The 18350-nt window shown below is 38.2% G+C and overlaps 1 protein-coding gene across 1 annotated transcript in view; it reads left to right on the plus strand.

Moving 5' to 3' along the window:
* NALCN (sodium leak channel, non-selective) overlaps nt 1-18350 on the plus strand; it is a 351304-nt gene that overhangs the window by 260577 nt on the left and 72377 nt on the right. Inside the window, exon 17 of the mRNA XM_006141515.2 lies at nt 6641-6714. Within this exon, the coding sequence (XP_006141577.1) occupies nt 6641-6714 (74 nt within the window). The remainder of the gene's footprint in view (nt 1-6640; nt 6715-18350) is intronic.

Here is an 18350-nt window from a genome sequence, read left to right on the forward strand (position 1 = left end):
AAAAAAAAAAAGAAGAAGAAGAAGAAGAAGAAGAAGAAGAAGAAGAAGCAGCTCCTGAAGTCAGAAGAGAAGTACTGAACTGTTTAGGAAGACTAATTTTGCATTAAAATGAGCAAGAGAACATCCTCAAGGTTAAATTCCCTATAAAGGGGACCAGCAGGTGGCGTAATGATTACGTCACTGGAATCCCACTTAGTCAACCGCAGTTCAAGTCCTGGACCCTGCAGCTTAAAACTCATGCTGAGCATGTGTGTGTACATGCCCAAAATTCTGAGAGAATGAAGAAGTGATTGCAGTGTGGCTAGCCCCTTGGGGAGTGATTTCTCACTTTCTGTCTCTCTGGTGAGCACACACGCCCTATAACAAAAATCTCTCTAAAAAAAATTCCCTACAAATGCTGTTACTTTCGTAATAATTTAAAAATATATATATACAAAATACTGTATCTGTGGACAGCAAAAGCATTGCCACAAAGACATGCCTATAAACTGCAGTACATCACTTTAAAATGAGTTAAAAGACAATAAAAATTACATAAGGTTGATGAGGGCTAGATTATGATGCAGTGATAAAACACAATTCTGTGAAGTTGATCCACACTGGAATGTTCCAGGTTCAAGTTTAGAGACCTTACTGAAGGCACCAGACACTCGTGTGCTGAACTCTGGGGCCGGCTGAGTTGAGGAAAGGATTACACCACCAAACCACTGTTGGGAGTGCTGTCTCTCTGTCTTTGTCTCTCTGTCTCTGTCCTCTCATGAAGGAAATAAACTTTTTAAGAAAGTTGAAATAGCAACATAAATAAAAATTAGAAAACTCAGAAAGAAACAGTTATAAATAAAAGTAATTGAAAACTCAACTAGAAGGACTATGAAGGGATTAGATAGATCAGATGATACCTTAAGAGAAATAGAAAGTGAAGAAAAGTATTTTGATAGAAATTTTAAATAGAATTTTAAAATTTCTATTAAATTTTAAAATTCAAAAAGAAATGAAGAAAGATGAAAATGATTTACAAAAGAAAAGAAAGAAAAAGAAAAAACAAATAGAAGAAAGTCCAAAGCCTGCATCATAAGAGCCTCTGAAGAAGAAAACCACAGCAAAAGAACAGATGAACCGAACAAGTAAACGTCTCTGAAAAAAGATTCAAGACCACATATTGAAAGCACACACCAAATACCTGAAAATATCAGCCTTCAAAGGTCAAAATCAAGATATACGTCAAACAAATTGCAGGACTTTAGATAAAAGTATATAGATAGATAAGGAAGAACCACTTTATAAAATAAAGAACTTATTAACAGACTTTCCAGCAGCAACTCTTGATGCCAGAATAGGGTAACATATGTAGTACACCCTGGAAAAAAAATATGGGAGCCAGCCATTTTACATGTAGAAAACTGACTTTCAAATTTAAAAGAACCAGAAAAATTGTTACAAAGATCTAAGAATATAAATAAAATCAGATACAAGGAATATTATTCCCATGAGCCTTTAAACTACTGGAAAAAAAAAACATGCTTCAGACAACCAAAATGAACTTCAAAAGTGGTTTTCAGATAATGGCATAGAAACTAGCGGTAGGCATTGTTCTGTAAGAGTTAAAACCACATGCGAATTAAAATGAAGCATGAAATATGTAACAGCTATTTGCTATGGTAATATGTGGATAGTAGAAATATACAAATGAGGAGGAAAATGGAAAGAATATACTCAAATACTATTTAAATATTCACTGGTTGTGATGGTCATGTTAGACATTACTATTTTGAGACCGTCTACGAAACGTGAAATAAAACTGATCAATAATCACAAGGTAGTCAATTCTGTCACCCGTTTTGTCCCTTGATACTCAAGAGTTTCAAAGGATGAATGTGGGGAGCTTGGAGAGCTGCAGAGGCCAGCTGGGAGAGCTTAGGTAAAAACTCTGGTTCTGAATGTAAATGGAAAATATCAGGATAAACTGCAAAGTCCTTCAAACAGTGGACCACTCAATAGCAATGAGCATCTCTGGAGTTTAGGTTACGTTGGAACACCATAATTAAATGAAATAAGCTTTAATTTAACCCCAACGAAATAAACCACAGTTTCTTGGAGACAGTGGCTGATTTGGAATAGGGAATGTACACGATCAAGCATCTGATCATACCTGAAAACAAGGAAGCTTTGCCAAAGACATGTAGGCTCGTGTCAAAAGAACCTATGGACTGGTTTGGAAAACACTCCCAGTGAGCACAGCTGGGATCATTTGGCCTGCGATATGAATAATTGCAGTAGACTGAAATCCATCACATATGTTTAAATTTTGCCTTCATAATGACATTTAAAAATAATAATTGGTCACCTTAAAAAGATGATAGAAAATCAGGGCCAGCAGGTGGTGTGAGGGTTAATGGGCTGGATCCCACAAGGCTGGCTCCCTCCTTTGCACCCCAGATCTGGTAGCCTGAAAAATACTCCAGGCATGTGTGCATGCTTGCCCAAAATCCCAGGAGGAGAAGGGACTATGGTGTGGCCATTACCTCTGGGGGAGTGATTTCTCACCTTCCCTCTCTTTCTCTGTCTCTCTCAGACAAGTGTACACACCCATTAACAAACAAACAAACAAATAAATAAATAAATAAATAAATAAATAAATAAATAAACAAATAAAAGAAAACCATTTAAACTATATGAAAACTAGTAAATAAAGGCGGAGAATGACTCTTGCCTTTTCTGTATTCATTGTACCACTGGATAATCAAATTATACAAGAGAGAAAGTACCGCACTGTAAAAAGGGTATTACAACTGATAAATGAAAAAGAAATGACAATTTTGCACATAGGATGAACCAGTAGATCTGAACAAATGAACATTAGTACTATTAACTTCATAATAAGAAAGATACCCAGGCATAAATGTATGACACCATCTATGGCTTCCCCAAAGGGGTCAGATCTGAATGTGTCCCAGGAACCAGCTTCCAATATGGGGGATACAGAGGACAGGAATGAGTTCAACTGCACCATCGGTGTGAATTCAACAAAATCCAGACTGCCCAAAACAGCAGGTGAGATAGCTTGAGTTCCTCAACTGTTAGGGATAAAAAATGGCGGGGGGGGGGGGGGCGGGATTTATAGTTTGAAAGACATAAAAAATACTGCCTTTTCTATGTTAATTTTATCATTGGATAACTAAAGAATACAGGACCATGAATTCCATGTTAAAGTGCACAAATTTGAAAACATCCTATAAAATAAAATTTTAAGACTTTAAAAAGTCTCTGTATTGTTTGAACACTTAAATTTAATTTATCTGTTCTTGATCATTAATTCAGTCGATGAATAATTACCTGATGAACTGAACATTCATGGTTTACAAACAAAATAAGCCACACACACAAAAAAAATGGTGTTTTCAACACAAACTGTGTTGAAAACGGATTCTTTTCAATGCAAACTCTCTGTAAATGTGTCACCTGTACCCTTCTTTTTAATTACTACTTCTATGAGATGTTTAGATCCAGAATGAGCAATTACTGCCCCCTGTCATAACTCTAATTTTAGAATCAAGAGGTGGATCTGTGTGTATTACCTAGGTACTTTGATAATTATTGCAGGTGACTGTTAGTATCTTTTGGAGCCAGAAGAGGGCACCGCAGAGCAGCGTAGCTCTGAGCTCTTCAGGACCAGCGGTCTGAGAGTCTGAGAATGTCCTTGCTAAAAGAAATATGAAAGGCTTTACTGTGGAAACAAGAACTGAGCGTATAACTACATAATCACTATAGACCTTTCCTACATATGTAAAAGAGGACAGGTAAAATATATAACTATCGAAATACAAATCTAAAATATCAAATGTGTGTGTATGCTATATATACAGAAAATTAATGGAAAATTCATATTATGAAAAAACTATACATGGATTTCAGAAACTATTTTCCACAAAAATAAACTCATAGTTTAATTCCATTTTAGAATATTCTGAAGTTTTTGTTGTTGTTGTTGTTGTTTTTTGTTTTGTTTTGTTTCTTTTGAGAGAGAAATTTTTGCTATAGGGCACATGTGCTCATCAGAGAAAGTGATGGCCATGCCGCAGTCCCATCTCCTCCATTCTCCTCTTGGGCGCACATGCACACATGCCTGGCCTGAGATTCAAGCCACGATTTCTGGGACTTGAACCCCATTTGGCCATGTGGGAATCCAAAGACAGCACCATTACGCCATCTGCTGTTCCCAGAAGTCCTCTTGTATGTGTGTTTGTGTCTGTGTGTGTGCATATGTGAGTATATGTGTTGCGTGCATGTCCTTTTTCTTTCTAGAACATGCCAAAGCTGAATCTGAAGTTCTTCTATTACAATATTTATTTTTCCGCTTCTTCTGGCAGTTATAAAAAGAAGTCCTCAAGTACTCCTCTTTTGCACAGATATGTAGTTAGTGTATTTTGTTTTAGTTATTTCAATTCAGAATAAAGGAGATTTGGTAGCTTTTAGTAATCTTAAGTGTCATAGTACAGAAGTCATATATGACATAATACATTAGGTTTCATCTCAGAGGGTTTTGCTGACATGAAGGGTATGTTTTCAGTGTCACCTGCTCAATCACAGGACAGTACGTAGGTAGTAGAATTTAGACTGCCGCCTTACGCTCCAGGAAAGATAACTAAGACACGTCACTGTCCTTTGAAAATGTGGTATCTGCAGTCTTTTCGTCTTTTCCTAAAACGTGCTTTCAAGGGGTCTCCGCAGCCTGGGTCTGTCCAGTGACTGTGTGTTCCTAGGTATCAAAAGAGTGGACACTCCATCATAGTGGGACCCCAGCTAAGTCTTCTGTCTCTGAAAGTCAGTCTACACAACATCCCTGAGACATGCTGTCAACCCAGTGACATGGATCAGTGTCAAAAGTCACCTCTTTAGGAGAGGGGAAAAGATGTGAGAAAGTTTCACAATACGTCATTGTAAATTGCTTTTCATACGCTACCAAGAAAGTGTAATTTCTGAATAAAATCATCCACGCATGTCTCCCTGTCCACACACTAATTTATTCTCCTATGAGTTCTAGTGAATAATGAGAAAAATTCAGTTTTTCATTATTGAAAAAAAAAAAAAAAACAACAATGAATGTGCCCTCTTTCCTCACATGGGGGAACTGCCAGTAGGTTCCGTAAGTCTGCTCTTTATTTCAGACCTGCTGTGAAACATGAAAACTGTATTGCTAATTATGATGCCATCTTGTCTGTGAGTTGTAGCTAAAACTACCAATCTGTGACTTGGGTTCTTTTCCAGCCGTGGCCATGTGGACACAGTGGTTGACGTTACAGCGTTTGTTTATAGATTTGTTTGTAGATTGGCGTTCTGTGGCTTTGTACCTCAATTGACCTATCCTTTGCTGGAAGAAAGACAGGTGGTCTATTTTTCCTGGATGCAGAGTTTTCTGACTTCTGCTTTTCTCCTCCCTGAACTTTGTTTGGAACTCAGTATGCCTTGAAGTCTTTCCTCCACTTGCCTAGCTTAAAGACCCAATAGCGCCACACTTACTCAGTTAGTTGGCACTGAATTCACAATCCCTATGCACATATTCCCAGCTTCAGTCCTTCACTCAATGTAGCTTTTGCCTAGAGAAATCTTAACCATCCTTCAGGGCCTAATACATCTCTCACATCTTCAGTGAAGTCTGTTAACTATTCCAGACGCAACGTCCTCCCCAACTAACGTGCTACGGCCCTTTCCATCCTCTCTACCACACACATCCAGCACTTCACCAGCACTTGTGTTATTCTTGTCACTGATGGTCTCACGTATCTCACCTTGGCTTCCTAATGAGCTATTCAGTTCTGTGAACCAAAAACTCTGGTTCCTATTTACCCTAAGTCTCCAATGTCATATTAGTGTGCCAGGTGTTCAGAACATCTGATATTTTGATCAGAATGGCAGAGCCGTTCTCCAATTACTGTCTTCCATCTGACTCCTGAGTTACACACTGCTTAATAGTTGTCATCGTGAACCTCCCCACAATGATGCACTACCTGTTCTCTCTCTGCCCTTCTCTTCCTAGTTCAGCTCCTTATACACCTGTCACCAATCTGTCTGCAGCAACTAACAAGCCTAACCTCACTGTTCAAATACTGTTGGGTCTAGGCCAAGAACTTTCACGCAGATGTAGCGTGTGTTAGAGAACATTTTACTACACAGTGGTTAATGCGTAGTCCAACGTTAGCTTCAATGTCAAATGCATGGTGCCATCAGGTGGCATGGTAGTTAAGGTGATGGTCACGTGGCTGACCGTAGTTTAAATCCTAAACCTGATGGCTTGCTTTCTCTTTCTTTCTCTGCCTTTCTCTGGTCAAATTAAAATCATAATAAAATTAAATCATTATTTAAAAAAAACGTCAAATTCATTAGGAGCTGAAGACCTATTCAGGTGAAAGACAACATTATTATGAGGGATACTTCACCTCGTAACTGTGATACAGAGCCCCACAAGTTTATTTGCAGTTTCCCCTGGATAAAAATTGAAATAGAAAAGAATATAATAGACATATGGTGATGCTTTTGAGAGAAATATTCACGTTGAACGTTTTAATAATGTCATATATTTAATGATTTGTCAGTGCATCATTCCTTTACCTCCTAAAACTAAAGTTATACTCATGATTTTCAGCTTCGCAAGTCTGTTTTCAGCATCAGGGCAAGGAATCTTCTGGAAAAGGAGACGGCAGTCACTAAAATCTTAAGGTAACACCAACAAACATTGATGTATACTTAAACACAAGTAAGATTATATTGAGCAAAATAGGAGCTTTTTCACTTCTTAAATGAACTAATCAACATACTTTCTAGAAAGTTGATATTAGTATCTATGTACTTATAAATAATATCAAGGATATCAGTATCTTTGCTGAAAAGTGATATTTTATTGGCTCAGTAGGCCATCTATTTTCATTTTATGTATTTAAATATAAAAAAGTATAAACATTGACAAAAAGGTAAAAATAGTTTACTGTTATTCTTAACAGTTTCATGACTTTTGTGATATCTAATGACAAGTGACCAGCCAGTCCCATGGGCCTAGTAGCTAAGGAAACTGGATCCCACATGGCAGACTGCGTGGTCTGAGTCCTGTATCTGTGGCTTGAGAAACACCAGGCACATGTGCATGTGTGCCCAAAATCTCAACAGATATAAAAATGGAGGTGAAAGGACTGCAGCTTGATCATGATCATTCCATATGGAACGAGGTGAGGGAGATGCTTTCTCCCCCCATGTCTCTTTCTCTCTCTCTAACAAACACATATACCCTCAGATAAATTTTAAAAAGAAGAAAAAGGAAAAATGGTTAGAGTAATTTTTTAGAAGTAATTATATTCATTAATTTATTAAAAATAAATTTAGTAGAAATCTGTTAAAAATTAAAAGCATATCCATCTTAGAATGCTCATGAAAACATATCACTTTAATGTTACTCTCAAAAATATGCTTTGAAATCAGAAATCAGTAAAGAAAATTAAGCTACACATTCCTGAATATTCTATAATCTCTACATTCTGGAGTAACATGATTGGTATAAAGATGCATAAACATCTGGAATATCATTTATTGATGCCTATATCATATAGACTTATGTTACCAACACAACTTACTATTGGGAACTGGAGGTATGAGGGGTTAACAAGGCAAATGGACAAATTCTTACTAGGAAGTTCTCTCCAGAGTTGTGGTAAGTGGAAGGAGTTAGACTCTCATCTACAAAATTCATTAGTAGGAATGGTCATTAAAGCATTTTCCCCAGGACATACATTATTATAGCTTAGAAAATTGCAATGAGGAAAAGAAATGAGTTATATATGATTTGAAAAACTAATTTTTTACTTTATAACATGATCTGAAATTTGTGTGAGAAAAGTTCTAAGTAATCAAGATGGTATTTCATGTTTTGTATTGGCTGACTTTCAGAGGTAGAGTTGAGCATATGTTGGAATAGCTCTTACAAGAGGAGGATAAATATTGCTGAGGCTTGAATATTATCACACAAAATATGAGATAAACATAAAAGTCTTGCTGAAATAGACAGCCTGCATCCCGACTTAGGGTTTCCTCCAACTCGGTAATGTCTCCATCCTGGCTGCACCACCCAGTCACACCATGAGACTGGCCCAGAACACCAGGTGGTCCTTCAGTGTCATCACTCAAGCAGTGACTATACTACAAAAGCTCATGGTTGAGTCATTCAGAAATTCTCCCTCAACCCAGAAACCACACAGAAGGGAATTGTAATACTTTGAGTCTGTCTTGAGAATCTACCTGGAACCAAATGACCTGACTCATCTGTTCCAAACAGCTGCCTTCCCGCAAGTGTGAGTGTGCCCTCAGGGATTCAGAGACGTCCTAAGGCAAAGGTGGAACTGGATACTTGTAAGGAAGAAATTAACAGGCCTCTCTTCCCAATGAACTCTTTTTTAAAACTGATCTACCAGGGACCACAGATGGTACAATGGTTATGTTGCTGGACTCCCATGTAGTCGACCACAGTTTGAGTCCTGGACCCAGTGGCTTAAGCCTCACATTAAGTGCATGTGTGTGTTTGCCCAAAATCTTAAGAGGAGGATGGAGGAGAAGCGATTTTGTCATGGCCATTCCTCCCGGAGGGTGATGTCTTGCTTCCTGTCTCTTTGTCTCTCTCTGTCTTCTAGTGAGTACACATGCCCTATAGCAAACATATCTCTTTAAAAAAAAAAAATTATCTACTGCTTGGGTCAGCTCTGTGGTGCAGTGGTAATGCACTGCTCAAGAGAAGCTGTATCCCACATGGTGACTGTGGTTTGAATCCCCCGCCTTGTCAGTCTGAAAGAGCCAGGCAAGCACATAAGTGCCCAAGAGCTGATAGGCTGGAAGACTGGAGGAAGGGGATTTCAGTGTCACCAGACCCTGTGGCATGTACCCCCAGTACACAAATGCACATACATATGCTCTATCATTATAAATAAAGAAAAAATTAGATCTGCCATTTTTCCTTTTCTATCCTTTTTTCCTTCTCTACCCCTCTCTCAATTTACAAAAGAAAAGTGAAACTTATCCATCTGGAAAGCCCGGTTCGTGTTGATCAGTGCTGTAAAATCCTCTGGGCTGCTACACAGGGATTTTCCTCTGCTGGCGTTGTCCACTGGGAAGGCTTCATGGACAGCACCTTACTGTTAACCTAGGTGGCACATTTTTGGAAAGTCTCCTTTTAAGAGTTCATCTACCTTAGAGTTAGGCCTTAGAAATAATGTGGTTGTCACAAGGGCATGTGTTCACATGTTATTTAAATTGAAAAATAAACTTAGACTTTTCTGACAGATTCAGCTGATTGGTTTGCCAATGAAAACTGACTTAATAGGGGCACCATGTCATAAGATGGAATGAATTGGATGGATGACACTCTCTGGTGTTTTCTCAGAATTGTGTTCAAGCACGTACACAATAACGCTAGACATCACATCCTTTCCTGCTACTTCACATAGCCAGGGGAAATTCAGTGTCGATTTTTATTTGGACAGAAAGTAAATTATATATATATATATATATACGTGGACAGAAAGTAGATTTTATATATATATATACACATATATATATGATAGATATGAGCAAAAAAGTTAGGACCTTCAGGAAATAGGGACCCAACAACCATGTGGATTGTATAGCGTTTTACTACAGGACCAGTGTACTATGGAATGAGAGGGAGAGCCTTAGTGTAACCTCACCCTGTTACCTTGTGAACCTCAGGAAAGAAACAAAACAACTTTTGATTGCTGTTTGTTGTACAAATTTGTTATTTTGAAAAGCCATTTATTTAGCTTTATTCTTCTCTAAAAATGGTGTCCTCATTGGTGCTTCCACACAAGGTTTGAATTCTGGCCCCAGTGGCTTGAAAACCACACGAGGTTTGTGTGCATGCTCATCCATGATCTTGACAGGATGCAGAAGTGAAAGGAAAATGATTGTGGCGTGAACACATCCCACTGAGATGCCACTTTCTCTCTCTTTCTCACTCTCGCTCTCTATCTCTCTGGCAAGTACATATGCCCTCTGGCAACAACAACAACAAAAAAACAACTAGTGATTGTAGTAACAGTAATAAAAATAATAAAAATAAAATGTTACCTGCATTATAATGTAATCCATTTAGTTAAAAGACCAAGGATAGATTTGGTCCATGTCTATGGGTTTCTGAACATTACTCTATGTTATTTTCCAAGGAACAAAAACAACTAAAAAGAAAAAGAAGAGAAGAAAAAAAAGAAATTTAAAAGAGAGAAAAGGAAAATATTTACAGGAGACTCAGGGCAATTGATTCAAATAACCTTCCTCAAAATTGCGAAGCAGAAAATGTTTTTCACCACTCAACCTGTCTTCTTAATCCCTCTAGAGGCTTTCCTCCCTCAGACTTTCACCTTTCTCTCTGTTAATTAAACTCTGCCAGGGTTCCGGATAACTTAGAAGTGGCCTCTCCCAGGGCTATTTGCCTTTTGAAAGAATTTTAAAGAGAGAAAAAGCTTTAACACAAGGAGATTCAAATTCAATCTCTGATAGATGAGTCTGCCTTCACACTCATACATGACCAGCCCTGGTGGTTCACAGATAGCATCACTACTCGGGAGGATGGAAACCATATGGAAGGCCCAGATTTGGTTCCCTGTCTTACTTGAACATACTGGGCACAGTTGTATGCTACCATGATCCGAGGTAATTGGGAAGTCCCAGTAGGAGGATAACTACACAGCAAAACTCAAAAATTCCTATCTCTGCCTCTCTCTCTCTCTCCTTTTCATTCTTTCTCTCTCTTGCTCTCATTCTCACTCTCTCTCTCTCTCACTCTTTCTCTCTTCCCCTTTCTCATTTAGGATAATAAATAAGTAAATAAAAGAAGTCCAGTGCAGACTGTTAGTTTAGTGACTGTTACTCTTGACTTCCCTAGGTTTTATGTTTTTATCAAATTATTATCTTTGGTCTCACTTGAGAGGGTCCTCACCAGGGAGCAGGAAAGAAGTACAGAGAGGCATGAAAAATAAAACACCTGAGCTGAATAATCTTTGTGAATTTATTATAGTCTGGCATTGGTCCTGACTGGGGTACAGAGGTAAATCATATAAGCTGTAAGTCCGATGTGATGTAAGAGGAAGAAATGAAATATTAGCGTCTTGAAAATAACTTTCAAAAAATGATAAGAAGCCAGATAATGGTGCAGAGCAACACAACTGGACCCACATGGGAAGGTCCCTGGTTCACATCCCAGGACCTTCTTGAACATGCCAAGTGTGTGTATGCCTGTAATCCACTCTGACTGGCTGCGTAGGTGAGCGGGTTGGGTAATTCACTGTGTGCCTCTCTTCTAATCTGTCTCAGGGAAGAAATAAATAAATGAACTGTAAAATACATATTCAGGGAAAATAAAACAAAGCAACTCTGTGATGTCAGGGGTCTAGAAACCTGTTATGTGAGCAGGTCATTTACTCAAATTTTCAGTTCTCTCCTCTATGCAGTGGAAGATTGGAAGAAATGGTCTCCAGTTACATTGGACTTGGATGTTGCAATGCCTGGAATGGAGTGAGGCTCAGCTATTCTATAACCTTGAGCAGCTCACTGATCATACCCTCATTTTTCTCATCTGCCTTCATGGAACAGACTATCCAAAAAGGGTACCTGAGGGAAGTACCCTATTTATGAAGCACAGTGATATTTAATACTTAGTCCCGTAAAGGAGATGAGGACTTCAACTGTCTTCACGAGACCTCAGAAAGGATGAGTCAGTGGGTGGAAGCTTATAAGGCTTGGGATTTGGGCTTAAATATGTGTATGTAGTGAAGTTTTATGTTTTTTTTCTTTTCTTTCGAAGTTTTGATAATCTTCAGTCCATGAAGTAAGCTGACCAACCAATTAACAGGAAAAGAAAGCATACAATAGTATATTATGTTATTGTATATTATGTTATTATACAAAATATGAGACTCAGAGAAGGGTAACTGGAAGTTTTACACCAGAAAAGTGACTTGGGGTTAAGCGATGAAAGGGTGAGGAGAGCAGATGTGAAGGTTGCCTTGTTTTTCTGGACCAGGTGTCTGACTTCTAATTCCTCCTTCCTGTGTTTTTTGTTTGTCCCACACACACACACCTTGGGCAAAAAGAAAACATCAGCCAACACCTGTTTGCATTTGCTGCTTACTTTATTGATACACGTTTCTTTTCAAAAGCCCCTAAGAGTAGTCTTCCAGACATTTGCTAATGTGGTGTCTTTTTGAGACAGCATATTGTGGTTTCCCATAGTAGGATGTAGATCTAATTAGATTAGGCAGAATTATACACACACACACACACACACACACACACACACACACATTACATCACTGGATATCATTATAGTTTGTGAAATGAATTTTCCCAGAGTGAATACACTATACATTAGCCCAGTTAAAGATACTGGGACCAGCAGTTAGCGTAATGGCTATGTCGCTGGACTCCCACGTAGTCGACCACGATTCGCATCCCGGACCCGGTGGCTTAAAACTCACGCAGGGCACGTGTGCGTGCGTGCCCAAGATCCCGAGGGGAGAATGGAGGAGAAGGGATTGCGGCGTGGCCATCCCCCCTGGGGGGTGATTTCTCGCTTTCTGTCTCTCTGTCTCTCTCTGTCTGTCTGGCGAGCGCACACGCCCTATAGCGAAAACCTCTCAAAAAAAAAATGATATTATCATACACATTATCATCAACAGATCATTTTCCATTTAGTTTTGCTTCTTTTCCCCCTTGGTTCCCTTCTTCTCACCCTCCTCCATTTCCCACCATCCTCCCACACTTTCTCTAGTATCCACAGTTGCTTTTTCATTTTACAGTCTTTCAGTTTCTGAAATTGGGCAGGCTTCTTGATATGACTTTAGAGCTACCCAAGATACTCCACAGGTAACAGGTGCCTGTTGGGTTCAGGTAGCAGTTGCTGCTCAGGAGAGTACCTCGCTGTGGCTGGGGACTCGTCCACTGCCTCCAGTGTGCATCCCGCCCACGTGGGTCAGCATTTAAGTTATCAGGTACTTGGAGTTTGCCCTCCTGTTTTCCTCTCTTCCTTCTTGGTTTGGGTGATTTTAGAGAAGAGGGAGAATAAAGGTAAATTTATTCTGCCATCTTCACTCATGGAATTTTTTTTTTCTTTTGTGCCTTTTGAATTTTTAAACATCTATGTGTATTACCTTTAAAAAATAAATACAACTGATTTTGAGAAACAGCATAAAAAAAAAAAAAAAAAGTTTGGGATTGACAGCCCCCACTGGGCAGTCTTGGTAAGACTCTTGATGAACACCAATTATTTTTCAGTGACTTGTTTGACCAGTGGAGTAACATGTCATTTGGAGAAAAGGCCTGGTCCAGCATTTGATAAGTCAATCTGAGGGACGTTCCCAAGTTTACCTTTACCAGAGCTAACAGGGAAATTCTGACTGGTTCACAGCCGTGTCTTCCTGGACAAGGCTCGCCATGTAGGTGTACCGGCCTTCGTTCTTGGTCCCGGGAATTACGCTGGAGGGCTGCTGGTGGTCTCAGTTCTCAGGAGGCCCACGTTTTCAAATATCCTTCCACTTGAAACAGGATCCACATTATCCCAGCACAACATCTGCTGTATACATTACTATGAACAGGAAATACCAGCCCAGAAAGAGACAGGCTTTCAGTAAGAAAGGGCCCTGGAGTCTGGGCTATGTGACTCATCAGTAGAGTCACCCATTTCTACACTTCATCATCTTTTAATAAATTGTATTTATGATATTTAAAAAAATTAATTGGTATTTTCAGAAATAGAAATGACTTTCTGGAACTACAAGGGAGTCTTCGAAAAGTTAACGAAGATGTGTGTTCTGAAAAAGCTCTGCATGGATTTCAAAAATTTTCCACTAAAATAAACTGGCACTTTAATTTCATTTTTCTACAAACTTTTCGAAGTCCTCATGTATTTGAGACCTCTTTCATGAGAGGAAACTGTGGACCATTTTTATAGTACTGGAGAATATAGGAATATGGGTGCTTAAACACAGGTGATTCGCCTGGCACAAAGAGGTATCTGTGTTGGTTTCTTTTCTTTTTTTTTCAAGACTTAATCTGAAGCATATTGTGAGAGAGTATTGTGTTCCACTACCTAAATTATAAAATCCAAGATTGCTATTAAATTCTCAGTTGTTCTCACTTACACTATATTGTTCGGCTCCACTAAAGAAAGCTTCTTGCAAAAGGCAGTGACCTTTTCTCTGCATCAGATGATATCAAAAACAAATAGCAATGTGCTTTCAAAAGCATCACTACCTCTGCTGAGATTTCTTCTAATTCAAAGCCTTGAAATTGAGCAAAAATGCATTATCATTCCCATGCTAGGCTGAATGAATAGAGAAATGTTATTGTAAGATAATTAAACACTTTACATTATTCTAGAAGGTTCCATCCTTTTGTGGCTTGCCATGAGTATCTCACTAGCTAGGATAATATTTTTATAACCTTTTGACTGCTCTGTCTGGTATGATATTTACATTCTGATATTTGAATATATGACAATATTCTTTGCCATGCTCTTGTATTAATTAATTTATTATTATTTTTGCTAGAAGGAGCATGCACTCACTAGAGAGAGGCAGAGACAAAGCGAGGAGAAAGCATCCCACAGCCTTTTCTCCTCCATTTTTCCCTCCTTTTATGATGTTGGTCTTACACACACCCTGCATGTGTTTCCTAAGTCACCAGATCCCCAAACCACAGGGTCAGCTATGTGGGATCTGACTGCAGTAACTACGAGGCCATTGAGCTGACCCATGTTTATTTAATTTTTTGAAAGTCTGGAGAATAGTGTTTAGTTGAATACTACTTACTACAAAGAAGTTAAATATATTTAGAGATTTTTGCTATAGGGTGCTTGCCAGAGAAACAGAGAGACAGAAAGTAAGAAATCACTTCCCAGGGGGATGGCTATGCTGCAATTTCTTCTCCTCCATTCTCCTCTCAAGATTTTGAGCACACATGCCATGTGTCCAGCATGAGTTTCAGGCCGCTGGGTCTGGAACTTGAACCATGGTTAGCCATGTGAGAGTCCAGTAACATAACCATTACGCCAACATAACCATTATGCCCTAAATATATTTAATGAAATCCATAATTTTTTCTCATAATTTAATCAGTTTATTGACTGCATAGTTTATGTATTACTGAAATATGTATATTATATACACTTACACACACACATATATATGTGTGTGTGTGTATGTGTGTGTGTGTGTGTGTGTGTATATATATATATATAAAATCACTACATATTTAAAAGTACAAGTTTATTTAAGTCATATTTGCTGTGTTTTCTTGCTGAAAGGAAGTGCCCTTAAGACAGCCATTCATTCACTCAAGAAATATTTCCATAACATATTCTACCTGCCAAGTGTTTTACTCCATTTACCTTTTTCTATTTAGCAAGTTTTCCTTTTAAAATGATTGTTTCAGAGGTTATCACAACCGTTTGCCAACTTTGGATAAGGTCATGGCATTTCTCTGCAGCTCCTATGTTCTGGGCAGGATTAGCGAGATATGCTCAGCACCACTGAGAGCACCTGTGGAAGAGCCAGCATCCCACAGGTCTCTACGTGAGATTTGCTCCCTTTTCAGGGAAGGATTGCTCTGGCTGCAGGAGGGCAGGGTGCTGGAATAACCCTGCAGATGACAGGAAGAAAGCAGAGACCCTCAAGGCCCAGGATTTGGGTCAGTATCCTGAGATAGCAACATTTTTTTATGATCAACTGTGGTGAGAGTAACCCATTTAAGTAAAGAGAGTATTGGGAAACAATGTCATAAGTATTAATATCTGAGGTTCTACTGAGGCTGTGTAGTTGATTTTTCCTTAAGATTGTCCTGACACTTAAAAACTCTTGTTGATGAGTTGAAAGACCATTGGAAATAAAGAAACTCAGTAGACAGATGAAAATTAAGTTTTTCTGAAAACTGTAAACTAAGGAGATAAAATTTGTGGGTATTTGTATTCACATAAAACATAAAGAGGCAAAGATTTTAAGGTGGTAAAATAATAGTTAGCTTGAACTAAAAAGATATGTTCTAAAAGTATTTTTCCTACTTGACCTGATTTGTGGTCATAAAAACATGTTGTATTTTACTGAGAGACTACAAAGCAGCTTCAGAAAGTTCATGGAAAGATGGAATTAAAGTACAAGTTTATTTTTGTGCAAAAATTCTGAAATCCATATATAGCTTTCTCATAATAACATCTTCATTAACTTTTTGAAGATGAGTCATGTATGATTTGTATTGGGTTGCCGGAAAAGTCATGACACATTTTTGCATAGAAAAACAGAAATACCTCATGACTTTTTGAACAACCCAACAGATAAACCTGAAAATTATTATAATAGTGTTATGGACTAGGAGAGCTACTAATGAATTTTACCAAACAAGTATAGGAGTTGTTTTTTTTTTAATAGATTTTTATGTTTTAGAGTAGCTTTAGTTTCCATAGCAAAGCTGAAGGAAGGTTTAGAGATTTGCCGTCTATTCCCTTACTCCCACCCAGGTACAGCCTCTATCAGTTTCCCACCAGAGGGGTTTATGTGCTACAACTGATGATTCTTCATTGATACATCATCATCACTCAGAGTTCATAGCTTGCTGTAGGGTTCACTTCCAGTATTGTATGTTCTTTGGATTTGGATAAATGTGTCATGACATGTATGTACCATTCCAGATTCACACGGAGTAGTGTCAGTGCTGTGAAAACCTTCTACGCTTTGCCTATTCAACTACCCATCCTGCTAAGCCCCTGGCAACCAGTCTCCAACAATATATATGTACATACATAAATACCTTATAGACATGCATAGAAGTTTATAGCAGCTTTATTCACAATTACCAAAACTTGGAAGCAACCAAGATTTCCTGCAGTCAGTGAACACATTAATAAACTCTGGTACATCCAGGCAGTAGAATATTATTCAGTGCTAAAACGAAATGAGCTATCAAACCATGCAAAGGCATAGAAGAAACATAAATGCATATTCCTAAGTGAAAGAAGTCAACATAAAAAAGTTGTATACCCTGCAATTCCAAGCGTGACACTCTGGGAACGGCAGAACTGTGGAGATGAGAAGATATTTTAACACAGCCTTTCTTTTACTGTCTTGTCATTGGAGTGTAAAGTAATAAGTAACAGGAAAATTTAAAATGTATTCAAAGAAAATTAGTACAGCATTAGCAAAATTTTGCTTCTATTATAGTAAAAAGTTGCATCTCTGAATTGTAATTTACATGTTTCTGAGTCAGTAATTGGGTTATTAAATATGAACCCCTGTTGAGTGATATATGGTTTTGGACAGATTTTAATAGATTCACTAAAGGCCTACCCATGAGTTAATATTCTTTTTGGTTTACAGTACACACCTAAGATAAAGATGTTCAAGCTTTCTTTTTTTTTATTTTCAACCTACAATGAGGTTCTGGCCATCTATGTATTTACTTATCTACATATGAAAACATTTTTTATGAATAAAACAAAATTAGGAAGAACTAACCTGCTGTTGCTATTAGAGAGCCATATCCATTTACTCAGGATGGGCTGATTCACAAAGGAATGGGGTATTCACTACAATAAAAATGCAGCTTTTTCCTCATCTCAGCAAGAGGCCATTAGCAGGAGCTCCGCCATTAGCATCCGCTGTTGTCTGGACTTCAGCTGATCACGTTGTCACTCAGTAGAGTCAGGTAAGAGACGCTTCCAGGAAGTACTCATTATCTCTTCTCTCGCACAGTTATACAGTCAGGCTTTTACATAATTACCACTGAAGGACTGTTTTCCTGTTTTCTGCTGATGCGATCGCATTGTATTAACCAACATCTGATAGTACTTTAGAGTATTACCTGGTAGAGCTCCAGATTTGAGTAAAATCCCTCAATGTAATGAATGCTCTGCAAAGTTACATCGCAGCTCCTTTAGATGGTAATTACCTTTAATACCAGATGGTATCGTATAATCTAACTTTTCTATAATGAGTGAAAATAATTTGAAGACTCATAGGCCTCTCTCTTTCATTACAAAATGTACATGTTTTTCCCACACCCTTGTTCTGGAACATTAAGAAAGAAGACATGGAGACAAAGAAAAAAGGAACCAAGACCCCCTGCTACTGTTTCTATAAACAACTAGTGGTGTTTAAATGCTAATAAAGCTCCAAAGAGCTCTCTTACAATCATAATCTTTGGGCCAATTTAAAAATATTATAGATGGAGAAATGTCAAGAAAAATAGAGACAATTTTTAAAGACATGATTCTCTTCCCCAACCTCCATAAAAGATTATATATATATATATATATA

The sequence above is a fragment of the Tupaia chinensis genome, unplaced genomic scaffold, assembly GCF_000334495.1.
Source record: "Tupaia chinensis unplaced genomic scaffold, TupChi_1.0 Scaffold000057_1, whole genome shotgun sequence".
Classification (NCBI taxonomy): Eukaryota; Metazoa; Chordata; class Mammalia; order Scandentia; family Tupaiidae; genus Tupaia; species Tupaia belangeri.